Source organism: Muscardinus avellanarius (genome assembly GCF_963383645.1).
Source record: "Muscardinus avellanarius genome assembly, chromosome: 4".
NCBI classification, from domain to species: domain Eukaryota; kingdom Metazoa; phylum Chordata; class Mammalia; order Rodentia; family Gliridae; genus Muscardinus; species Muscardinus avellanarius.
The window spans coordinates 99,791,306-99,816,139 of NC_137789.1; the positions used below are offsets into that span (position 1 = coordinate 99,791,306).

The 24,834-nt window shown below is 35.8% G+C and overlaps 1 protein-coding gene across 4 annotated transcripts in view; it reads left to right on the top strand.

Moving 5' to 3' along the window:
* Nucleotides 1-5,308: 5,308 nt before the first annotated feature.
* CCSER2 (coiled-coil serine rich protein 2) overlaps nucleotides 5,309-24,834 on the top strand; it is a gene marked incomplete at both ends in the record, with an annotated part of 108,259 nt that continues 88,733 nt past the window's right edge. For all 4 annotated transcript variants that reach the window (XM_080695266.1, XM_080695268.1, XM_080695267.1 and 1 more), the window contains 2 exons: nucleotides 5,309-6,729; nucleotides 8,061-8,253. In XM_080695266.1, the coding sequence (XP_080551392.1) occupies nucleotides 5,309-6,729; nucleotides 8,061-8,253 (1,614 nt within the window). The remainder of the gene's footprint in view (nucleotides 6,730-8,060; nucleotides 8,254-24,834) is intronic.

Here is a 24,834-nt window from a genome sequence, read left to right on the forward strand (position 1 = left end):
TGCTTCATCCTAGCCATTTATGTCTTATTTAAAGATGGATCCTCCTTAAATTGCCCAAGCTGGCCTTAAACTTGTGATCATCCTGCCTCAGCTTCCTGAGTAGCTGGGATCACAGGCCTACAACACTAATACTGGCCTTAAAGCATGCATATTTTTATATAATATTTCATGTTTATGTATTTATTATCTGCCATAGACAAAGCAAGTTTGAGGCTGGATAATGTATACTGGTGAATCAAATCTACTTTGTGCCATTAGCAAATTCATAGCCTAGCAATCATCCATTCATATTAATACTACTCATATTTCTCTTCTTTCCCATATTTGGCCCCCTATGGCCCTGTCCTTATTGCCCATTTAACTTAGGAAACTTTGATGTAGCAAGATCTATAAAGAATGAAGTGTTAAACTGTGTTGCATGTTGTAATTAGACAAGTACCCTCTGTTGGAAAAATGTCCTCCTTAATTGTTATGTTTGTACACTGTTTTAAAAGGCAGTTCAGTTATTCAGGTGTTGGGAAACATTAAAGAAGCTTGACACTAGTATGTTTTTTTTTTCCCTCTGCATGTTAGTGACATTTACATGCTCCAAAGATCCTTGAGTTTGTGCTACTGAACTAAAAGATAACATTTAGAAGGAAGGATTTTTTTTTTTTAATTAAGAATCTAGAAGGAAGTTGCACTATTTTTAAACTTTACTTTGGCCCAGAGGTACTCCTTTTACTTATTTCATTGCCAGTTTTATCAGTTTATGCCACAGAAGATAGGAACAACAGGAGAAAAGGAGTAGGAGGGAGTGGTTGAGTAATGCAAAATAAACAAATGACAATCATTTTCAGTTGTGATGTATATGTATTTGATTTTGAAGGCAAGTTTCAGAAGTGACTAGTAATGCCTGTGTAGTCATCAGTATTGTTTTTCAGTTAATTGCTCTTGGACTCTGTAGTGAAGTTATGCCTGTGTCAATCCCTAAACTTCAGGCAATTCGTAACCTTCTGAAAAGCTATTTAAAAAACTAAATAAAGAAAGTGAGTGGGTGGTTCATCAGATAAAAAGGTAATGGATATAAAAGGAATTTGAAAAAGTGACAGGTTTTGCAGTTTCTCAGCAAAAGTTCTCTAATTAATACCTAAGCCCTTTACAGTCATTCTGTTTTCTCTAACATTAGCTTTTAAGTTTCTTTCTTCACTCTTGTCCCTTGCTAGTCAGTAAGCCTCTCAGAATATTTTATTCCTTTATCATGAAGGCAGTCTGCCTTGGCCCTGGTGGAACTAGGAAGAGTTGAGCCCACATCCTCTATGGCAATTTATAAACTTGTAACTTTGGACAAATGTCTTTGCTGTAGACTCATTTTACAATCAAGGAACTTTGATCTTGCTAATTTTTTTAAAAAAGTTTATAAGTAGTTTTAAATTTCTTTTAGAAGTATAATTTTAATTCTGTAAATGTTATAATTAATTAATTAATTAATTTATTTATTTATTTATTTATTTATTTATTTGTGGTACTGGGGTTCCTGGAAGCCCTTCTATCTCCGGGCTACACTCCCAGACCTATTTTATACTTTTTATTTGGAAACAGGGTCTCCTAAGCCAGTGCGGCTGGCTTCGAATCTGTGTGATCCTCCTGTCTCTGCCTCCCAAGTGCAGGGATTACAAGCGTGCGCCACCATGCCTGGCCATATGTTATAATTTTAAAATTTATTACAAAAACTAACTCAGATATTTCTGGACATTTTCAAGCCATGTGTAAATTTTATTATTACTTTTATTTTTTTTCTTATTTTACTGGGGATGAAACCCCGGAGCATTCTACCTCCGAGATACACCCCCCAGCCCTATTTTTTATTCTTTATTTTGAAACAGGGTCTCACTTAGTTGCAAAGGGCCTCACTAAGTAGCTGAGGCTGTCTGCAAACCGCGATCCTACTGTCTCAGTCTCCTGAATGCTGGGATTACAAGTGTTCGCCACCATGCCTCACTCCTGTGTAAATTTTAAATAAAAATTCATAGACAGTCTTACAGTATCTCAAGGAATATATTATTAGATAATGTACTCAGCATGTACTTTTTCAAATGATTAATGATTATATTTTTTAGAATATTAATAGGTTGCATATTAGGTAGACCTCTATCAAAGACAGTATGGCTACAAAATACGGCTGACTATAACTTTTTAGTTCATTTCAAAGTCATATGCACCTGAATAGAAATTTTAGTGAGCATTCAAAGAGAGAAGGTAGCTCATCAGTAAGTGAAATGACTTTACAGTATATGTAGATATGAGAACTTTACAGTTGAGACATCAGACTAGCCTTAAAACCACAGTTCAAGATGATTGATATAATTTGTATTTCAGTTATTTGTATATTTAGAAATGGGTGAATATTATTGATACCAAATAGATTATTTAGGTCTTAACATCATTACTTTATTCCCAAGTAACAAAACCTCAAACATTTTTTAGTGACAATATATTGTGAGTTTAATACTTAAGATGCTTTTGGGAGATAATATGTATTACCCTCATTTTAGACAAGGAGTTAACTCCATAGAGAAGTGAAAAATAACATATTTTCTCTCCAGTCTATTTCTGACACAGGGAAATGTTGTAGCCCTTTTCCCTGATATCACAGGAAGGTCCTTAGTATATGTTATTTAGTAATTTGCAAAATGAATCTATAGATCACTTTTGGTAGAACGGCCATTTTGTTAATATTTATTATGATTAGCCAACATCAAGTGAATCTTTCCATCATCTAAGATCATCAGTTTTTTTCCTAAGTGTTTTATAATTTTTATTGTAGAGAACTTTTACCTTCTTGATTAGATTTATTCCTGTTTTTGAGGTTATTGTGAATGGAATAGTTATTCAGATTTCTGTTTTAGTGTGTTCATGTCATAGTTGGCATATAGAAAAACTAATAATTTTTTGTAGATTGATTTTGTATCCTACTACTTGCTGAATTTGTTAATCAGCCCTGGAAGTCTTTTGGTTGAGTATTTTTTCTTCTGAGTATAAGATTATATAATCTGCAAATAGAGATGATTTCAGTTCTTTTTTTTTCCCCTATTTTATTCCTTTGATTGCCTTCTCTTGCCTTATTGCTCTAGCTACAGTTTTGTGTACTATATTGAAAAGGAATGCATTCCCTGTTAAAAGACAATGTCATTCTTTAAAGGCTTGGAAAAAAGTCAGTCTTGAAATGCATATGGATAAACAAAAGACCCAGAATAGCCAAAGTAATTCTCAGCAATAAGAACAATGCAGGAAGCATCATGATAGCTAACTTCAAATTATACTACAGAGCTGTAGTAATAAAAACAACATGGTATTGACACAAAAATAGACACACCAGTGGAACAGAATAGAAGATACAGAAACAAATCCCCACACTTATAGCCAGTTGATTTTTGACAAAAATAACAAAAACATACTCTGGGGAAAAGAGCCTTTTTGACAGATGGTATTGGGAAAATTGATTATCTATTTGTTGAAAAGGGAATTAAACCCTAACCTCTTACCCTGCATAAGAGTCAACTGAAGATGATTCAAAGACTTGGAATTAGACCAGAGACTTGGAAATTACTAGAGGAGGGCATAAGACTAACACTTCAACATATAGGCACTGGTAGAAACTTCCTCAATAAACCTCCATAGTTCAGGAAATTGAAACAAGAATTAAATGACATGCATTAAATTAAAAAGTTTCTGTTTAGCAAAGGGATGTCTAAAGAGAGAAAGCCTAAGGAACAGGAGAAGGTCTTTGCTAGCTACTCTTCTGATAGAGGATTAATATCTTGAATATACAAAAAAACTTAAAAAGACTTAACACTAAAATAACAAATAACCTAATCAAGAAAAGGGCAATTAGAATAAATAGACCCTTCACAAAAGAAGAAATACAAAAGGCCAATAAATATCTGAAAAAATGTTTAGCATCACTGGCAATCATGGAGATGGAAATCAAAATTGCACTGAAATTCATCTAACCCCAATTAGAAGGGCAGCCATCAAGAATACAACAGTAAATGCTGGCAAGAATATAGGGGGATAGGAACTCTTCTATACTGCTGGTGGGATTGCAAATTAGTGCACCTGCTATGGTGATCAGTATAGAGGTTCCTCAGAAAACTGGGAATGGATCCACTTTCTGATCCAGTCTTGGATATCTTTCTAAGGGGATTGAAATCAGAATATTAAACTGCTACATACATATTCATGTTTATAACAGCACAGTTCAGAATAACCAAATCATTGAACCGACTAGATATCTGTTAACAGAAAGGTGGTTTACAAATTTATGAGAATAACACTCAATGGAATTCTACTCAGCAATAAAAAGGAACAGAATTATGTTATTTGCAGGAAAATGGATGGACCTGGAGAAGATTATGTTAAATGAGATTAGCCAGTCACAGAAAGTGAAGGGGGTCATGTTTCTTATATGTGGAAGGTGGGGAGTAATTGGGTTATAAAAGGGAGTTTACATAGTGGAGGAGAAACCCTAGTGGAGTGATGAGAGGGGTCTGGGGGGGGTAGAGGTGGTGGGAGGGAGAGAATTAACGAAACACTTTCATTGATTTTATGCATATATATGGAATTATCAGTGCCAATCTCAATATCATGTAAGGGGAAGGGAGAATTGGAATGGGAGAAGAAAAATAATAATATTCAAATCACTTAAAAGTAAATATGAAAATAATTTGTAAAATGACATTATGTTTAATATGACTGCCAGTTTTTTTTTCTTCCTTTTATCAGAATGAAGCTACTTTTTTTTTTTTTTTTTGTGGTACTGGGGTTCCTGGAAAACCTTCTATCTCCAGGTTACACTCCCAGACCTATTTTACATTTTTTATTTGGAAACAGGGTCTCTTAAGCCAGCAAGGCTGGCTTTGAACCAGCGTGATCCTCCTGTCTCCGTCTCCCAAGTGCCGGGATTACAAGTGTGCACCACCATGCCTGGCAGAATGAACCTACTTTAAGGGGCTATAATGCAATTTAGTAATAATCTCAATTGGAAAGTATTATGAGTTTTTCTGTTATCATCCATAGCCAAAATTTATAGTGTTTATAAAAATGTTATTTTCTTCCAGAATAAAGTTATTCATTTAATTACTATACTTAATATTTATTAAGAGTTCTGTAGGAATAATAAATAACCCTTTAGTTTTCCTGCATGTAATTATATAATTATATGCATTCATATGTCCATGTAATTATTCTTATTTAAGCATTTTTAATCTACTCTTTATTTTCTTTTCAGATTCTGTCAAATTTTAAGAACAAATGCACCTTATAGCTCATGGAAGAAAAAACACAAATCAAGACATTTTTGGGTTCCAAGTTGCCAAAGTATGGAACAAAATCTGTAAGAAGTACACTGCAGCCAATGACAAATGGGACAGCTGGTAATTTATTAGGAACTTCCAAAAGTAGTAATGTCAAAAGTTACATGAAAAATAATGGTTTTGATTCTTCATTGTCTCATTCATTTAATTGGAGAAAAACAAGTAAATACCAACTTACTGCACAAAGAACTGAAGAGCCTAACAATACTAAAAATTTACATGATAAATTAATTGATCCTGAAAAACATGCTCCTACTCAAGATATATTTGATAAAAGTGGGATAAAAGGTGGTTTGAAGAATGTTTCTTTATTCACATCAAAGTTGGCAAAGCCATCCACTATGTTTGTTTCATCTACAGAGGAGTTAAACCAAAAGTCTTTTTCTGGACCATCTAATTTGGGTAAATTCACCAAAGGCACCTTACTAGGAAGGACTTCATATTCTTCAGTCAGTGCTCCAAAATCGCAGTTGAATGGGTTTTATGGAAACCGATCCACTGTTACCATGCAAAGGCCTAGAGCAAACTCCTGTGCCACCAGAAGCAGTTCTGGAGAAAGCTTAGCACAGTCCCCAGACAATATTAAATCTATTACTTGTGAAAAAATGGTAAGGTCACAAAGTTTCTCACATTCCATTCAGAATTCATTCCTTCCTCTTTCATCTATAACCAGGTCACATTCCTTCAATAGAGCTGTAGATCTTACAAAGCCTTATCAGAGCCAACAAATACCCATTAGAGGGCCTCTGCGGTCAAGTATGCTAACAAGAAATTCCCGGCAGTCAGAAGTACTCAATGGGAATGAACATTTGGCGTATGGATTTAATAGGCCTTATGCTGCTAGTGGGAAGAAGTTGGCTTTACCAAGTGGCCCAGGTGTCACTTCTACATTGGGGTATAGAATGGTTCATCCCTCTTTACTGAAATCTACCCGACCTCCATTTTCTGGGACTATTACAGTTGATAGTAATAAAAATTCACCTGCTGACTCATGTGTAGAGGAAGAAGCTACTGTTTTGATTAAGGATAGTGCTACTAATAAGGACCAAGAACTAATTGAAAATGAAAGCTATAGAACAGAAAATGACCAGACCATGAAGCATGATGCTAAAATTAGATACCTGAGTGATGATGTGGATGATATTTCCTTGTCATCTTTGTCGTCTTCTGATAAAAATGATTTAAGTGAAGACTTTAGTGATGATTTTATAGATATAGAAGATGCCAATAGAACTAGAATAACTCCAGAAGAAATTTCTCTGAAAGAAGAAAAGCATGAAAATAGAACATTAAAGGATATATTTGATTCTCCAAAAGAAAATGAGAAAGCTTTTAGTAAAACTGATGAATGGATAGATATAAGTGTCTCTGGTAAGTGTTAATATACTTAAATTTATTTGCTTTTTCTTATATAATTGAACACACATAAGTTTGTCTTATAATAAATTCCAATATACTATTAATTTCACACAGGAATGGATCTAGATAAAACTGTGGCAACATTTATTTTCCTTGTGACTTTTGCTCCCTATCTTGTTTTTCACCTTATCTAGAACACAGCCAGTAAGAAACCAGGTGTGGTGGCGTACACTTGTAATCTCAGTATTTGGGAGACTGAGGCAGGAGGATCCTGATTCACAAACAGCCTCAGCTACATAGTGAGGCCTTTTGCAACTCAGTGAGACCCTGTTTCAAAATAAAGAATAAAAAAATAGGGCTATGATGTAGCTTGGAGGTAAAATGCCCCTGGATTCCATCCCCAGAATTGCAAACAAAACAAAACAAAAACAAAACATTAAGAACACTCTTGTTCCTTGGTGTTCATTTGTAGACCTGTTTCTCCTTAATATAGGCAATTCTTTTAAATTATTTTCCCCCTCTTCCCACAAGCAGTGGCATATAATTAAACCATTTCTCCCTTTAGGGCAGCAGATCATTGCTATTTGTTAAGAGTAAAGCTCTACCAAAGGGTAAATGTGTTATGTTCAATCTATGGTTTTTTTCCTCCTTTAGGAAATTTTCTGGTTTAGCAATCTTAATCATAGTTCCAGAAGAGCTTTAATTTATTTAATTGAAGAAGGTGGGATAGCACTTATTAAACATTTCCTCTTCTATAGTTGGATATCATGGCACTAAATACTGGGAAACATGCATCAGTGTGTTCATATATCCTACAAAAACCAACTAACCAACCAACCAAGTAAAAGACTCCCCAAACAAGCAAATAAACTGAAGGGACTGGAAAGGACAGTAGTCTAACCAAGGGAATAGATTATGCTAGTTCTTGTTCTTCTGTCAGTCTTAGAAAAGGGACTTTCAAAAAAATTATTTTCTTATAAGGAGGTAATTGTTGAATAATATACACAAAAGAAGGGAGTTTCTGGCGAATGTTTGAAAGTAAATATCTTGGGAAATATTAAAGAAGTGAATGTATAACAATATATTTACTTGCCACAGGAGTAAATGATGATTAATAAATTTTCTTTTTGTTTACTCAAAATAAATACTTCAGTAGGTTATTTTTATAATTGCCTTCTGCTTTTTGTTTGTTTTGGAATTACAGAATGATAGTCATGAATGCTTTTTTAAACCAACTCATTTGCTATTATATATCAAATTCTGAGAGCATAAATTTTTAAAACATAAAAATAATTATATTTTTGTGAACTAATAACTTTTTTCTCTTTTTAAATCAATTGAAGACAGGAGTGAATGTACAAAACATCCTTCTGGAACTAATTTGATTTCACCAGATACAGATTATAGAGCTGGTTCTTCATTTGAACTTTCTCCGTCTGATAGCTCTGATGGAACATACATGTGGGATGAAGAGGGCTTGGAGCCCATTGGAAATGTCCATCCGGTTGGCAGCTATGATTCCTCTGAAATGAACAGCATCGTATGTATGGTGTTATATACCCTTTGGAATATTTTGTTTACATACTATAAAGAGATTTATGATAGCAATTGAATTTTTAAAAAATTATGAATTAACTTTTCTAGTTTGTTAGAAATAAGAATTTATGTCTTAAGGGCCATAACTTATGGAGAATATGACATTTGATTTATGTGTACTCACACATATATTTATCATATGTACATCTTCTATTGGCCAAGTTAAGGTAGGGCAGTGAGTCTCAAGGAGATGGAAAGCACTGTCTGGAGGCATTTTTGGTTGTCACATTGGAGAGTGCCACTTGGAGAGTGGAGGTTAGGGATACTGCCTCACATCCACAAAGCATAGGACAGTGCTCATGATAAGGGTTATCTAGCCTAAGATGGCAGTTAGTCGGCTATTGAGAGATCCTGATTTGGGCTTTGTTGAGGTGCCATTCAGACACCAACACAGTAAGTTTTATTTTTTACTCTTAAACACAATAAGTTTTATTTTTTACTCTTAGAAAGTCTACTGCAGATCTGTGTAGCTCTCTAGGCAGTTGTCTTTAGTGATCTAAATTGCTTTGATCTTGGCATTCAGACTTCTTTTTAGTCCCCTTGTCATGGTGGCAGAGGAAGGAAGTACTAGAAAGTCTCACCCATGTAGCTATTTGCTTTGGTCTGTAAGGGGCACTGGTGACCAGAAATCATCATATGGTTTCATATATAAGTTCTGAAGGGACAAGAATTGTGTAATTTTTTGTGTCCTTGGAAGGCAGATGTGGGTAAGAGCTAGAAGACCTATCATGCATGAGCATTTTAAAAACATTATAGGTAAGGTAGATAATATGCCACCTTAATTAAGTGTATCTGGTATATTTAAAATAACTAATTATTCATTATATAAAATATAATTGCCCAGAAAATAAAATTGGTAGCCTTTGTGTATATATGTGACATTACAAGTGGGTCTTAGGCACTATGATTTCCTATACTCATATAAACCTCTAACTTGTACAAAACTGACAGATATTGTTACCAGAGGACTTTTAAGTTATACCAATATACAGAGGATGTGAATTTAATTTAGAAAGAGTATCTTCATCTCATTAGATAAAGGATGTAATTGAATTGAATAATTGAAGGTTATAGTTTTATGCTTGGACTTCGTTTTTTTTTTTTTTTTTGGTACTGGGGATTGAACACAGGGACATTCTACCTCTGAGCAACACACCCTCAGCCTTTTTAATTATTTTTTTGAAATAAAGGATGCTAATTTGCTGAAAGTATAAGTCTCTGAGGTTGTCTTCAACTGAGGCTGGTGTCATTCTTCTGTCTGTCTCAGCCTCCCAAGTACTGGAATTACAGACCTGTGCCACCACTCCCAGCTTTGCTTGGACTTTAGGATTGAAGTGCAAATGCACATTGTGTCCAGCAGATGGCAGCAGTAAGCCACTTAGTACCAGATATTTTCAGAGGTTCACTATTTCAGCTTACTGTTACTGCAGCTAATGACAAAATAGTCTTTGAAAGAATTCAGAATGCATTTGAATTGACTATTATTTATAATATGCATGTGTTTCCTCTTTGATCAATAAGCTTGTGAATAATTAAATGGGAAACATCAAAAGTGTTCGCTCATTCTGTGCTTTGAAACAAGATGGTGTCCATGTCTTTCTCTTTTACCTAAGGGGAAGACAAAAATTTAAGAAAATATAAGCCGGGCATGGTGGCACACGCTTGTAATCCCAGCATTCGGCTGAGACTGGAGGATCGTGGTTTGCAGACAGCCTCAGCTACTTAGGCCCTCCACAACTCAGTGAGACCCTGTTTCAAAATAAAGAATAAAAAAATTGGGCAGGGGGTGTAGCTCGGAGGTCAAATGCCTCTGGGTTCCATCCCCAGACCTGGAAAAAATAAAAAATAAAAAATAAATAAAAATAAAAAAATTTAAGAAAATATGAAAAATTAATGGGAAAGTTGAAAAGAGTGTGTTGAGATCTACTGTGATAGCAGATTTATTATTTTTGTTCAGAATTGTGTCAGTTTTTTGCTGAGTATTGAAAGCTTATTTTGTTAGTTATATCACCTCTTCAAACTATTTTCATGTTGGGTGTGGTGGCACACACGTGTAATCCCTGTACTTGAAAGGCTGAGACAGGAGGATTGCAGGTTCATGGCTAGACTCAGCTACTTAGTGAGACCCTCTGCAATTTAGTGGAACACTATTCAAAATAAAGTATAAAACATAGGGCTGGGTGTAGCTTGGAGGTAGAAAACCCTGGTTTTCATCTTCAGTACTGCAAACAACAACAGCAACAACAACAAAACTGTTTTCATGGTAAAGTAGTCATTCAGTCATTATGTTAGCCCTCTTAGATTTTCTCTACCTCTATTTATATGCTTTATCTTAAGATCTCTTTTCCTCCCATCATATTAGTATATTTTACCACTTTTACTTTTATATATTTATCTTCGTTTTAGGGTAACCATTTTGATACATAGCAAATTATTGTTGTTATTATTATCATTAGTATTATTATTGCTATTATTATTTTGGTTCGAGGATTGAACCTCAGGGGCACTTTACCATTGAGCTACATCCCCAGCCCTTTTAACATTTTTAAAATTTTGAGACAGGGTCTTATCTATTTGCCAAGGCTGTTTTCGAATTTGTGATCTTCCTGCCTTAGCCTCCTGAGTAGCTGAGATTATAGGCATATGCTATTGCAACTGGCAATAATGTATTTTTTAAAAAAATATTTTGACTTTTTCTTTTAATCAGTGAGTTTAATCCAATTATAGTTGCATTTATTGATACACTGGGGCTAGACTCTGCCATCTTATTATTTCTACTTAGCTTTTTTTCATTTTTTTTCCTTTTCCTAAAATGATTCAAATTAATATCTCTATTTGAAACAAAAATAATTTAGCATGTTCTTACTTTATTTGGCCCCTGCAACAGTGTTCATTCCAGTTCGGGTCAAGATGAGATTTCCCTAGAATCTACAATACTGTGCCAATACTAACATAGTTCAACCCACTCTTTAGTCAGCTAACATTCTTTTCAGAGCAAGACTTTCTCAGTGTTTTGAAATACATTCTAGTGCAAGCTCCTTTTAAAGGATACCAAATAATAGTTGTAGACTGACTACTTTGCATAACACTGGTCTAGAATCCTGGCTGTTTGTTTACATGCCAGCAGTATTTGATGAGGTATAATTTATATACAGTAAAATGTACAAATCTGCAAACAGCCCGGGGAATTTTGACAAATGTATATACTTGTTTCACACTTTTGTTCCTTCCTGTCATTATTTCACCCCACAGAAAGAAGTACAACCACTCTTAATTACTATCACAAACTATTAAGTTAATTTTACTTATTTTTGAGTTCTATATAAATGAAATTGTAAACATGTATTATTTTGTCTGGCTTATTTTAATTGATGTTATATATTTGTTGGTTGCAGTTTGCTCATTCTTCTGTTATGTCATATTCCTTTGTGTGAATGTTGTTGATTGGCCTTTAAATTAGGCTCTTTCTAGTTTTCAGATATAAATGAATTGCACTGATTGGCCTTTAAATTAGGCTCTTTCTAGTTTCAGATATAAATGAATTGCACTGTTCTGTATATTTTTCTTATGCTTTCTGGTAAACATTTTGTTTATTTCTGTTACTAAAATATATAGGGAAGGGATCCTTAGGTTTTAGGATATACTTAAAAATGTAGGTAGCTGGGCGTGGTGTTGCACATTTGTAATCCCAGCATTCCGGAGGCTGAGTTGAGACTGAAGAATTGTGGTTCGCGCGGACAGCCTCAGCTACTTAGTGAGGCCCTCCGCAACTTAGTGAGCCCATGCTTCAAAATAAAGAATAAAAGCTGGGCGTGATGGTGCATGCTTGTAATCCCTGGGTTTGGGAGGCAGAGACAGGAGGATCCTGGAGATTCGAAGCCAGCCTTGTTGGCTTAAGAGACCCTGTTTCCAAATAAAAATATAAAATAGATCTGGGAGTGTAGCCCGGAGTTAGAAGGGTTCCATCCCCAGTACCACACACACACACACACACACACACACACACACACACACACACAAAATAAATAAATAAAATAAATAAAAAAATAGGGCAGGGGGTGTAACTTGGAGGTCGAATGTCCCTGGGTTCTATTCCCAGACCCGCCAAAAAAAAAAAAAAAAAAAAAAAGAATGTAGATGCTGTGAATTTACCAAAGTGATTGTTCCTATTTACAGATCCCACTGGCAATAAATGAACATTTTAGAAATTTTACTTTCTTAACTTGGTATTTTCTGTCTTTTTGTATGTTTTTTATCCTGGGAGTGGTATAGCATTGGACTAAGATTTTGTCTTGTGTTTCACAATAACTACTCATTGAGTACTTTCGTGTATATTTATTGACCATTCGTATATCCTCCATTTTGAGTGCCTATTTTTGGATTATCTGTATTTTTTCTTATTGATTTGTAAATAAATCATCATATTTTATATATAAATATTTCATATATAAGTATATGATATGGGTATAAAATATTTCATGTGTATATTTTCCACTCTTTAGGTTGTCTTTTAAATCTCTTGAGTATCTTTTGATTAGAAAATATGTCAATTTTAAGCCGGGTGTGGTGGCGCACGCTTGTAATCCCCGTGCTTGAGAGGAGGAGACAGGAGGATCGCACTGGCTTAAAAGATCATGTTTCCAAATAAAAATATAAAAATAGGTCTGGGAGTGTAGCCCGGATGTAGAAGGGCTTCCAGGAACCCCAGTACCACCACCAAAAAAAAAAAAAAAAAGTCAATCTTAAAATTGTTCAATTTGTCATTTTTTCTTTATTTTTACCACTTTTAAAAAGTGTTTGAAGCTGGGTATGGTGGCTTTTAACCTTGTTTTTTATGTCTTTTGCCATTTCTAGTTTTAAATTTTGATGTAATTAAGTGTAGCAATGTTTGTCTTTTTCCCTGTGTACCCATGTAACCATGCTTATGTGCATTCATGTGTATGTTAAGACATTCTTTCCCATTCTAGGACCATACAGGTATTTTGTAAAATTGATAGACATTATAGCATAATGAATTAAGAGCTGGAGCCTAGAACAAGCTAAATTAAAACCCCGTTTATGCCATGTATTAGCTGTGTGCCTGAATTTTCTTTTTGGAGATTATAACAGTACCTACCTCCAGGGCTGAAGTCAGAAAGTCCAGACCTAACCTGTACAGTAGCCAAGCAGTTTCTGTGATGCTGGTTGTTGAGTATTTTGAGTGTTGTCCTTGACTATCCTATGGTATTACAGTGAAAATTAAATAAGGTCATGCATGTAAAATGCAGGGAACATAATTTCAGATCAACTGTTAGCTATTTTATTGGTTTATTATTTATTTTTAACTTTATATGTTTAAGTCTTTAATTCATCTGAAGTTGATAGGAGCATATTAATTTGCCCACATTAATATTTTTCCACAATATATTTGGAGTACTGTGTGGCAAAGAGTTAAAAATAGCGGGTCTTGAGACTGTCTCTCTTTATATTGCCTTTTTGAAAGGTTGGCTCTTGGCTGTTAAGTAGTTCTCTACAGTGATATAAAACTGTTCCTAAATGATAATGAGTTATGGGTTCACTGTAGCTAAACTGTACAATATGCTTGATGCGGATCACTGGCTTTTCTTCTAGGAGTCAAAAGGTTTTTGGTTCATGCTAGGCAGAAGGTACCAACATGACCACCCCCATCCAGTAAACATGTTGAGTATCAGGTTTCTTAGGGTGGTCTATGGTAGATAACACTTTGTATGTATTGTCACAACTTGTTGCTGTAGGAAATAACCATATTTTGTGTGCTCCCATAAAGATGACTTCTGGACACTTACACCTGGTTTTCTTCAGCTCCACCTTCAATATGTGCCTTTTCCTTTGCTTATTTTGCTTTGTATTTATTTCCTAAGAAAAATCTTAGCTTTGAATATGACCATATGCTAAATCCGTGAATCCTCCTGCTGAGTCATTAAGCCTGGACATGGGCTTGAGGACACCCAACATATTTACTGATGTGAAGTTATCTTTGTTCATTGCATCATACTATCTGTTTTTATTCTCTTTTATATTTTTATATCTCTTGTTTCAGAGAGAATGTAAACGAGGTTGGAAACTGGTTTGCTAGTTTATATGTTCTAAATCCTGGTAGACTTGATTTTCACTTTATATCTACCCAGGAAATATGTGAACTAAGTACACTTTTAACCAATACTTAACTGTTGCCGACTAATCTCAGTCGGGTCGTTATTGTCCGCTCCCGGTCAAATCCTCAGAAAGATGGGGCAAAAGGCAGGTGGAGTTCTGCAGAAACTTATCTGCAGCCATTCTTTCCCCTCTATGAATTCCTTAAGTTTTTAGGTACGACGCTTTGGAAAGAACCTGAGATGGACAAAGGCTTCTTGAGCCAATGACACTTTATTACAGAAAACCCCAAAATTTATACCCTTCACCAGTAAAGTTAATGATAAAGAGAAGAGGTGGTGAATGCAATCACTGTGAAATAATAATGAATGACATGTAAACAAAGGTAATAAAACTAGTCCTTCAGCTGGCTGTTGATCTTCGAGAGATTAACTCCCAATCCTCTCCAAGGTCTTGCAGATAAGCAGTTTCAGGGGCCGATCTCCCAGGAAAAACAGGCATGCCCAAGGCTCGGGGGCTTCTCGGGGGATCTTCTTTAACTTTCTTGGAACTTTCCATCTTTTGGGCTCAGTTCATATAGCAAGTGTGGGGAGATGTGGTGATTCAGATGGATGCGATAGAGTGTCTTCAGGTGTTGGCATCTTCTAAATCTGAAAGCTTAAGCATACTCACAACACAGTTTGGCAGACAAAATACCACAAACAACACCACAAAGTTCTTGGTTTTAATTGTCAGATGTATTTCCTTAACTGCTGAACACTCTTCTTTAGACAACAAGCCTATTAAAAGCCTACTCATCTTTAATAATCCATTTCCCTGTCACAAACCCTCTGCAACCTTCTTCTAACTTTCTAATTCCTTTCTTTCCCAGTTGGGACTTTCTTATGATAAGCTCTTCTTCATTCAAAAATGCTTTTCTTACTCTTACACGGTATTTCCTTTCCTTCATACATATATATTTAGAACATCTGTCCTTTATTTTGTCATATTCATTTCTAACCATGCGGTCAGTCTCTCTGTCTCCAGGAATGCTCATACTGAGGTAAAAGTCAACAATCTTCTTCCTTGGGTCTATTGTATTTGAGCAACTAAGTTGTTCATCAACTAAATTGCTTCGAAGTCACACACAAGGTTTTATCTTCTCTGTCTCTAGGCAGGATCTCCAGGGTAAACAGTTACCTTGAACTGAGCTACCTTACCGGAGTTAATGGCTTAACCTAAGTTAGTGATTGGAGTGAGGGTCTGAGACCCTTTGTAATTGCTGCAGCTGGAATGCTTATCACAGTACCTGAATTCTGGCCAGTTTCTCATTATTGTTGAGCAGAGCCAAGGACGTTTAGACAAATTATTAGAGAGTTTATTTCCACGGACTCAGTTTCTTTTTATAGTCCTGATTTCACATCACTGGAGCAATTCGTGTAGAAAGTTAAAAGGAATAATAGTGAAGGGTATCTAAAAGTGGGGGGTACTTTGGCCAGAGACGATACCTCCTTCTCGGGGCTTTTTTTTTGCCGATTAACTATGTGGAGTGGGGTCTCAACACATAGATGCTGAGGCAGCAGGATGTCTTGGCACTTAACTGCTTTGAAGACAAAGTATAGTGAATTTTTTTCTGGTAAATTTTATCACAGTCATATTTATGAACATGCTGTTAGGTGGAAAACATGTCTTTTACTTGTAAACATGGTGAGCCATGCTTAGGATCTCTTTGCTGAATGGTGCCACCAATTTGGGGCTCTCATTGTAAAGGACTTGAGCTACAATGTCACAATGACTGATTTTTCTATCACTAAAATATTTAGGAGTGATTATTTTAAATCATCACATGAAATGCTTTTATTTTTGGAATGTTTTTTATAGGAAGCCAAAAGAAGTGTTTGAAGCTGATTCCTGAAAATGTCTGGCTTTATTTTCTGTGTTTTTCAACCTTGCCTTTTTTTTTTTAACATAGTAGGCAGGTTTAACTCCATATCACTCACATGATTTCTTCACTTTAACAGGTAAATTTAAATACTGTTTTGAATACTTTTGGCATACCAAGAAGTAACTATGTTTTCAGTTTCAGTGATGCTAACACATTTTATTATTCATTTCTTCCTTCTCTGTCTTCCTTTCTTTGAATTGAACCCAGTAACAGTCTGCCTCTGAGCTATACTCCCAGCCTTTTTATTTTTTGTTTTGAAATAGGCTCTTGCTAAGTTGCTGAGGTTATCCTCAAACCTGCAGTCTTCCTGTCTCAGCCCATAAGTCTTGGAACTACAACCCTGTGTCACAAAACCCACTGGTTTACATACTTCTTTATCTATGTTTTAGTATGGAACACCTAGATAGATTTATTTGTACTGAATTTTGGAACTCCTCTAGTTCCAAAATATAGAATATGAAAATATCAGAACTTTTTTACATTTGCCTTATTTGGTTTTATTTTGAGTTTTAGATGAAACCTAGGAAGTTTTTAATTGTTCTCTAATTTTTTTTTTTTTTTTTTTTTTGGTGGTACTGGGAGTGGAACCCAGAGGCTTTCTACCTCTGGGCTATACTCCCAGACCTTTTTTATATTTTATTTGGAAACAGGATCTCACTAAGTTGCTGAGAGCCTCACTAAGTAGCTGAGGCTGGCTTCGGACCCATGCGATCCTCCTGTCTCAGCCTCCCAAGCACAGGGATTACAAGCGTGCGCCACCACGCCCGGCTTAATTGTTCTCTAATTTTGGATCAGTGATCTTGCTGTCACTTACATAGCTTGGGTTAATTTACTTTAAGGAAGAGAATAGAGATTATTTAATATTTCTAAAATATATTCATATATGTTATCTCAGAGATAGTGCAGCTTATCTCCATTCTGCTAATTTTTCATCCAGTTTTTGTATTACTTTTTTCATTCTTTTGTATTACCATCAGGTTCTTTTTATTAAACTCTGAGGCCATGCTGTTCCTTCTTTATCCCTGTATCTATGTCCAGGGGTCCTTTATCTTGTCTATACCCTCATGCAAAAACCAGTTAAGATTATTTATAATTATGTCTAAATGCTCCCATTTTGTTCCTTTACCTGTGCTGTTGTGTAGCCCAGCAAGCCCTCTTCCTAGGATTCTTCTGCTTATCAAAAGTTTATTCATCCATGGACTAGGGATGTAGCTCAGTGGTAGAGTACCTTGCTAGTATGCAAGAGGCCCTGCATTTAAACCCCAGTACCAAAAGTAAAGAAAAAGAAGAAAATGAAAGCATATTGATCCTCCAAGTTTATATTCAAACTTTCTTTTCTTCCTTCCTCCTAAGGGTCACTGTTCAGTGATGAGACCCTATGCCGTTGTTTTTTTTTTTTTTTTTTTTTTTTGGTGCTGGGAATTGAACCCCAGGGCTCATACATGCTAGGTAAGTGCTCTACTACTTCTATCTTCCCACTTTGTTCTCCAGTCCCTTTTTTACTTTAATTTTGAGATAAGATATTGCTATGTTGAAGGTCTCCAGTTTGGAATTTTCCTATCTCAGCCTTCCTGGTAGCTGGGCTTACAGGCATGTACCACATAGTTTCTATAACATTTTTAATTGCATTTTGTTCTCCTACTTTTCTCTTTCCTGCTAGATTGTGAAGACTGTTTCTGTTCAGCTACCCCCCTCCCCCCCAATATTGACATGGTGTGTGTAGGTACACAATATATGGCTCCTTTCAGGAAGAATTAATCATTCCTTTCATTCTGCTTCTAACCATATCATTTCCCCCTAATTTTAGCACCTGTTCAATATAAGAACTAGGTCATATTTTATCTTTCTTTCTAGACCAGGATGGAATCTACTGATTCTTTGAAATGAAATTAATAACATAAAGTAGTGTTAGTGATGAGAATTATACTAATTAAATTCTAAATTTTCTTTTGTAAAATTTTTATTTTCTAATGCTTTTGCTCTTTTGCCTTAGGTTTCTAATAAAATTACACCAGGGTTAAGTTACTTATTATTTAAGTTGAAATCCATTTGCTTTGGTTTAGAAAAAGATCTTAAGTTTTGATTTGTGGCTCGTAAGACTATTTTATGGTTAAAGGTTCTTATTCATAATTGTTTTTTTTCTTTCACTGTGAATTAATAACATCTTTATGACCTTTGCACTGAGTTTTCTGTGGAGACTATTTTCCCCACTAATTCATACTCATGAGATGATTGAGAGAAGGGGAGAATAGGTGGTGTTGATGGTCTCTACAAAGTGATGCAGACTAGCCGAGCATGGTGGCACATGGTTATAATCCCAGTACTTGGGAAGCTGGGACAGAAGGATCACACAGGTTCGAAATCAGCCTCAGTTACTTAGGCTCTCACAACGTAGTGAGACTCTGTTTCCAAATAAAATATAATATAGGTCTGGGAGTATAGCCCAGAGGTAGAAGGCCCCTGGTTCCATCCCCAGTACTACAAAAAAACAAAAAACAAAGTGATACAGACTAGTATAGTTGTACCTGTTGAAAAGTAATAGCATGTAACACAAATGCTCCTTGAGCAGTTTGAATATAAGTTCTTACTTACTGCTTTATAACCCTCAGCTGTGTTTGCATCTATTTCATGTTTTTTGTAAATTAATATGGAAAAGATGACTTATTTCAAAGAAAGCCATTAAGAACCAATAGTTTGATGAAAACTATTACTGTCAGACTTTAAATTTTTTCCATCCTCTCTAAAAAGGATATTGTGAATGCAATTATATAATACTTTCAACTTCTCCTTAGGAAAAATGGTTTATGACACTAACTTGGAAAGAGTAACCAGTGATCTAAAATATAATGCTAGATACTTCCGGGAAGATGGCAACGGAGCAAAACGGGGCTTACGAGCCCCGCTAACAACCAATCTCTATTACCACAAAATCAGCGCCTTTCATAGCCAGAAAACACCATCAGCAGAGAAACAAAAAATGTAATTTTAAGGGACAGAGAAAAAGAGGGCAGGAAAAACAAGACACCAGAAACCAGACGGCAGTGCTGCAGCCGGAGCCGCAGCGTGAAGCGGTGGGCGCCATTTTGCCTTGCAGCACCAGGCTCCAGAGAGGAAGGGAACTCAACGGAGCTCAGAAACCAGAGAGGAGATACACTGTCCTCATGCCCAAGAACGTGGCAGCGCCTTACTGCTGGCGGCAGTGGCGAGTTCACCGGACAGCACCAGACCAACACACTCAACAGCATACCAAGCTCCAGAGAGGAGCGGCGGACAGCGAGCCAAGGTGAGCTGCTGCGGAACAGCCGGGTGGGATACAGCAGATATCTCGGTGCAGGGAGCAGCTAAAGCTCCCAGGGGCTGGGCTCAGCGCACCCTGCAGGGACTCAGAGTGGAGTTCAAAAACAGAAAAGAAATATGCCAGCCTCATGGCCGAGGGCGTGGCAGCGGCGCCATATTGCTACCGGCGCCAGCAGCAGTGAATTCACCGAATCCACGACAGCTCCATCTGCGCAATCAACAGTGAGTCAAATTGCGGCCCCTAGAGGAGAAATCCCAGTACTGTACTCCCAGGGACTTGACCCAGTGGGGGAGTGATGGTGGCAGAGATATCACACCATAGGAGAACGCCCAACTTGGCACCCCCCATGGTCTAAAGCAGCCTCGATTGACTCCCTGCGTCTGAGACTCTGCAATACAACCCAGTAAAGGAGTAGTGGGGACCGAGATACCACAAACTCGAGATCCACATCATCTTAAGTGAAGTCATAGTGACCCAAGGGAAGAACCCAGAGAAGGCACAAACTTCCGAAATCATGGGAAAGAGGAATAACACTGGAGCAATGCCCACAACCCCAGAACTTCAGAAACTGATAAAACAGAAATTCAGAGATTTCTAGAAGATCAAATCAGGAAAATAACTGTAGAAATAATAGAGGTGTTTCGAAAAGAATTCAGAGAGAGCCAAAGAGAGATAAAGGATGCAATTAATGAAGTAAAGGCCTCAATTCAAAGTATAAACAACCGATTAGACAACATGGAGAATAGAATCTTGCTCCTAGAAGATGAGCAAAATGAAGATTCAAAAAATGAACGCATAGTTTCTAATTTAGAAAAAAAAATCCGACAGCAGGAATCTGACATTGAAGAAATATGGGCCCATTTTAAGAGAGCTAACCTAAGAATAATTGGAATAGAGGAGGGAAAAGAAGGTGAAACCAAAGGGATTAACAATCTCTTCAAGGAAGTAATAGCAGAAAATTTTCCAAACATAGAGCAAGAGGTCAATACACAGGTCCAGGAAACTTATAGAACCCCCGTTAGAGAGGATCAGAGAAGAGGATCCCCACGCCACATCATTGTCAAAATGACCACTGTGGAAGCCAAGCAGAGAATCTTAAAGGCAACAAAAACAAAGGGCCAAGAGACATTCAGAGGCAAACCAATTAGAATCACTCCAGACTTCCTAAACCAAGTCATGAAAGCCAGAAGGGCTTGGAGTAACATATTCCAAATTCTGAAAGAAAACAACTTCCAGCCAAAAATTTCCTACCCAGCAAAACTTTCTATCAAATTAGATGGGGAAATAAGAAGCTTCCACGACAAACAGAACCTGAAGGAATTTATGTCTTCAAAACCAGCGCTAGAGAAAATACTCAAAGAGATTAACTACAAAGAAGAAATAGGTAACACACACCAGAACCAGAGAAACAAGATTTTCCATCCAACAGACAACTAAGATTGGTTATCTGTGGAGATTCATTATTTATGTTAGTCTTTTACCTATCTCTAAATGGTATTGTTTGCCTTTATTGTTGTTAATTTTTAGGATTTCTAGTTGGAATATTAATATACCTTCAGATATAGCATTTGGAAATATTTTATCCCATTCTATCAGTAACTTTTAACTCTGTTTACATTGTCTTTGGATATACAATATTTTTTTATTTTTTAGGGAGTTTGTATACTCTTCTGTTGCCTGTGCCATTGAAATCATATCCAAGTAATCACTGCCAATTTCAATGTTGTGAGGTTTTATGACCCAGATTTTCTTCTAAAAGTTTATAGTCTTAAGATTTATATTTAGGTCTTTTATCTATTTTGAGTTAATGTTTGTAAATATGTTAGGTAAGGATCCAATTTTATTCTTTTTCATGTAATTATTATTTTTCAACAATATTTAGTTAAAAGATTATTATTTCCTCCACCAAATGTTCGTGGAAACCTTGTCAAAAATAACTTGACAATATAGGGAAGAATTTATCTCTAGGCTTTTATTTAACTCCAGTGGTTTATATATCTGCCTTTAGAACAGTACTACACTGTTTCAATTATTGTAGCTTTACATGGTTTGAAATCAGAAAATATACATCTTCTAGCTTTGTTCTTTTTCGAGATTGTTTTGGGTGTCTAGAGTCCATATTCCATATCAGGATAGATTTTTTCTGAAAAATAAATAAATAAATGTATGATAGCTTCACCTAAAAAAAAAAAAGAAAAGAAAAAAATATTCTCTGGTAAGAAAGAAAGCAAAAAGAAATATTGAACTGTTATCTTTTAGTCATCAAAAGCTTGGTATCAGACAAATGAAACTGTTTTGTGAGAGTATCATCATTAATATTGGATAAATTGCTATAAAACTAGATGTCAACCACTAAGCCAAGCATGGGAAGGAGGGATGGGGAGGGAACAGGGTGGGGATCGGGTAGGGGCTAACTGGGCGATGTGTGCATGTATGTCTACAAAAGTATTTTCTTTATACCATTATGATGTATGAATACATTGTACCAATAAAAAAATTAAATTAAAAAAATAAATAAAATATAATGCTAGATTAATACTGAAGATTATGGAGCTTAATTGCATACTCTTTACTAACAATGTCAGTGATAAGTGCATATATTTGATATTGTTGTTTGTAATTATGTTGATAATTATCAATAATATCAAATAGCTGCTTAAAATGATTACAGGCTATATTCCTTTTTATTGAGGGATAAAGCATCTATTTATGTTTTCTGACTTTGTTTTAGATGTATTAATCATCAAAATGGAATTTATACTGATTTCCTTCCTATTGCCATTCTCTTGATCTTTTACTATTTGGCAAAGCTGTAATTTCTTATATATGCAGAAAAAATTGATGTCATAGAATCAATGTTGTAGAGATCATTTAGTCTTAGTCATTTAATTCCTAAATATACTGAGGCCTAGAAAAGTCACACAGTCATTCTGGAGATATAGAGGAATTAAAACTTGGAGCAACTACCTTCTGATTTTATACCATGTACAACCATAGATTTATACTGTATTTCCCCATTTAGGCTTTTTAAATATCTGTTTACTGTAATTCTCTGTTTTCTGCCTGTTATCAAATGTCTGTCTTGTAGTCTTTTTGGAGAATACTTGTTTTGGGCATTCAGATTGTTTGCTTCTCTCTTGTTCATCTCTGTGTCAAACTAGAGTAAATTCTGAGAATGAAAGGAAATGCAATACAAAGAGGACTTTATTTATTAATTCACTTATTTACTTTGCTTTATTTGTTTAGCATACATTTTAGAATTTCTACTGTACATTGCCATTTATATGTTTCACTTGGTTAAAACTAAAAAGAAATCCCACTGTGTGGTACTACTATTCAAGTTATTGAGAAATATTTATGATGAAGAAAGAAGTCAGCTAATTCTAGCCATTAATGTAAGAATCCATGTATGGTTCTAATTAAAAATTTATGCCAAACCATGAAAACTTCAAATTTTGGGATGTGTTTATGGTCAGTATTTCAGGGAATGATTTTTTTATTAAAATTAAAGAAGAGGTATTTTGTTTTGAAATGGGGTCTTGCTATGTTGTCCAGTCTGTTCTTGAACTCATTGCTTCACTTTCCTAAAAAGTTGAGAGTATAGGGCATTTATTTGGTTTCTAGCTTCTTTTTCTTTAGGGTGTATTAATAGGGTCCAGCAAGCTACTGCCTACAGACTACCCATTTGTTTTTGTAAGTAAAGTTTTATTGGAACATAGTTTTTGCTCTTTAATTTGCATGTATACTCTGTGTCTTCTTTTGTGCTGCTGTTATACTATGAAGTTACAACAGAGACTGTGGTGCCCACAAACCTAAAGTACTTACTATTTGACCTTTAAAAAGTTTGCTGATCCCTCTATTAAAACATTGCAGACAATCCTAAATACTTAGAAATTAGCTTTTCTAACATAATAAAAGCTTTTGCAAACTTTACAGGTACTCTGTTTTCTCTTTGTTGTCTTTTCTGGTACCATTCTTCTTCTGGCCCCCAGAAAAAAGCATTCACCCATCTAGCATATTTGAGTGTTTATTATGTGTAAGATACTGAGGATACAGTGACCAAGAAAGCTACAGGTTTCGTTCTAGTGGTGCTTATCTTTTGATGAGGGGGCATATAGTTAAAATGTTTTCTTGATTTCTTAAGTATTTTCAGTTGATGACTAGAGGAAGTGCTACAGAGGAGAATTATAAAGGAAAAAGCATATTACTGGAATACCTGTGTGTTTTAGGCAAGGCTTTTTCAGGATATAGTATTTAGGCTAAGTTGGTCTAGGGATGATCTAGGTTAGAACGACGCATATTGCTGGGCGTGGTGACACACGCTGTAATCCCAGCATTCGGGAGGATCACGGTTCTCAGACAGCCTCAACTACTTAGTGAGGCCCTCCACAACTTTAGTGAGACCCTGTTTCAAAATAAAGAATAAAAAAATAGGGCAGGGGGTGTAGCTCGGAGGTCGAATGCCTCTGGGTTCCATCCCCAGACTCACCATCCCCCCAAAAAAAGAAAGGATGCATATTGAAGAATGTCATGTGTTTTTAGGAAATGGTAGGAGGGATTGGTGGAGTAGAGGGGTGGCAGGATTGGATTGATCAGCACAGAGCTTTCACAGAGCTGGAAGGATTTGGATTGTTGTCCTTTGATCTGAAGGGGAGTTATTGGAAGACTTTAGAGAGGAAAGGATGTCATTTGATTAACACATTTAAAGTGCTCAGTATGAAAGATCGAATTAGAAGTTAGAGAAGATGCTGGAAGCTATTTTTCAAGTGAGAGGTGGTAGTAGAAATCTCAAGGAGAGGGCAGTAGAAAGGGTACTATTGGCTAAATCTATAGTTGACTGACAATTGGGGAGAAAAAACATAACCTTCTGACCTAGAAGTTATGAGTAGTATTTCTCCTCCTGTTTATTTTGTGAAATTATTTTAAACTGCCATTTTTGACTTGTTATTTATCTGTCATTTTTCCTTCCATTTCTGATTTACTATCTCCCATCTTAAATTTTGCCTTCTCTTCACGATCTGTTCTTATACCCAATCTAGTCACTTTTAGTATCTAGCTCTACTACATGTCTTGAGTAGTTGGTGCTTTCTCTCTATCTTTGGTCCTGTTTAGGTTTTTTCACTAAGGTCTCAATACTTGTTGAAATGGATGCCATGAAGACCTGTTAAATATTTCCATTTAATTCAAATTTA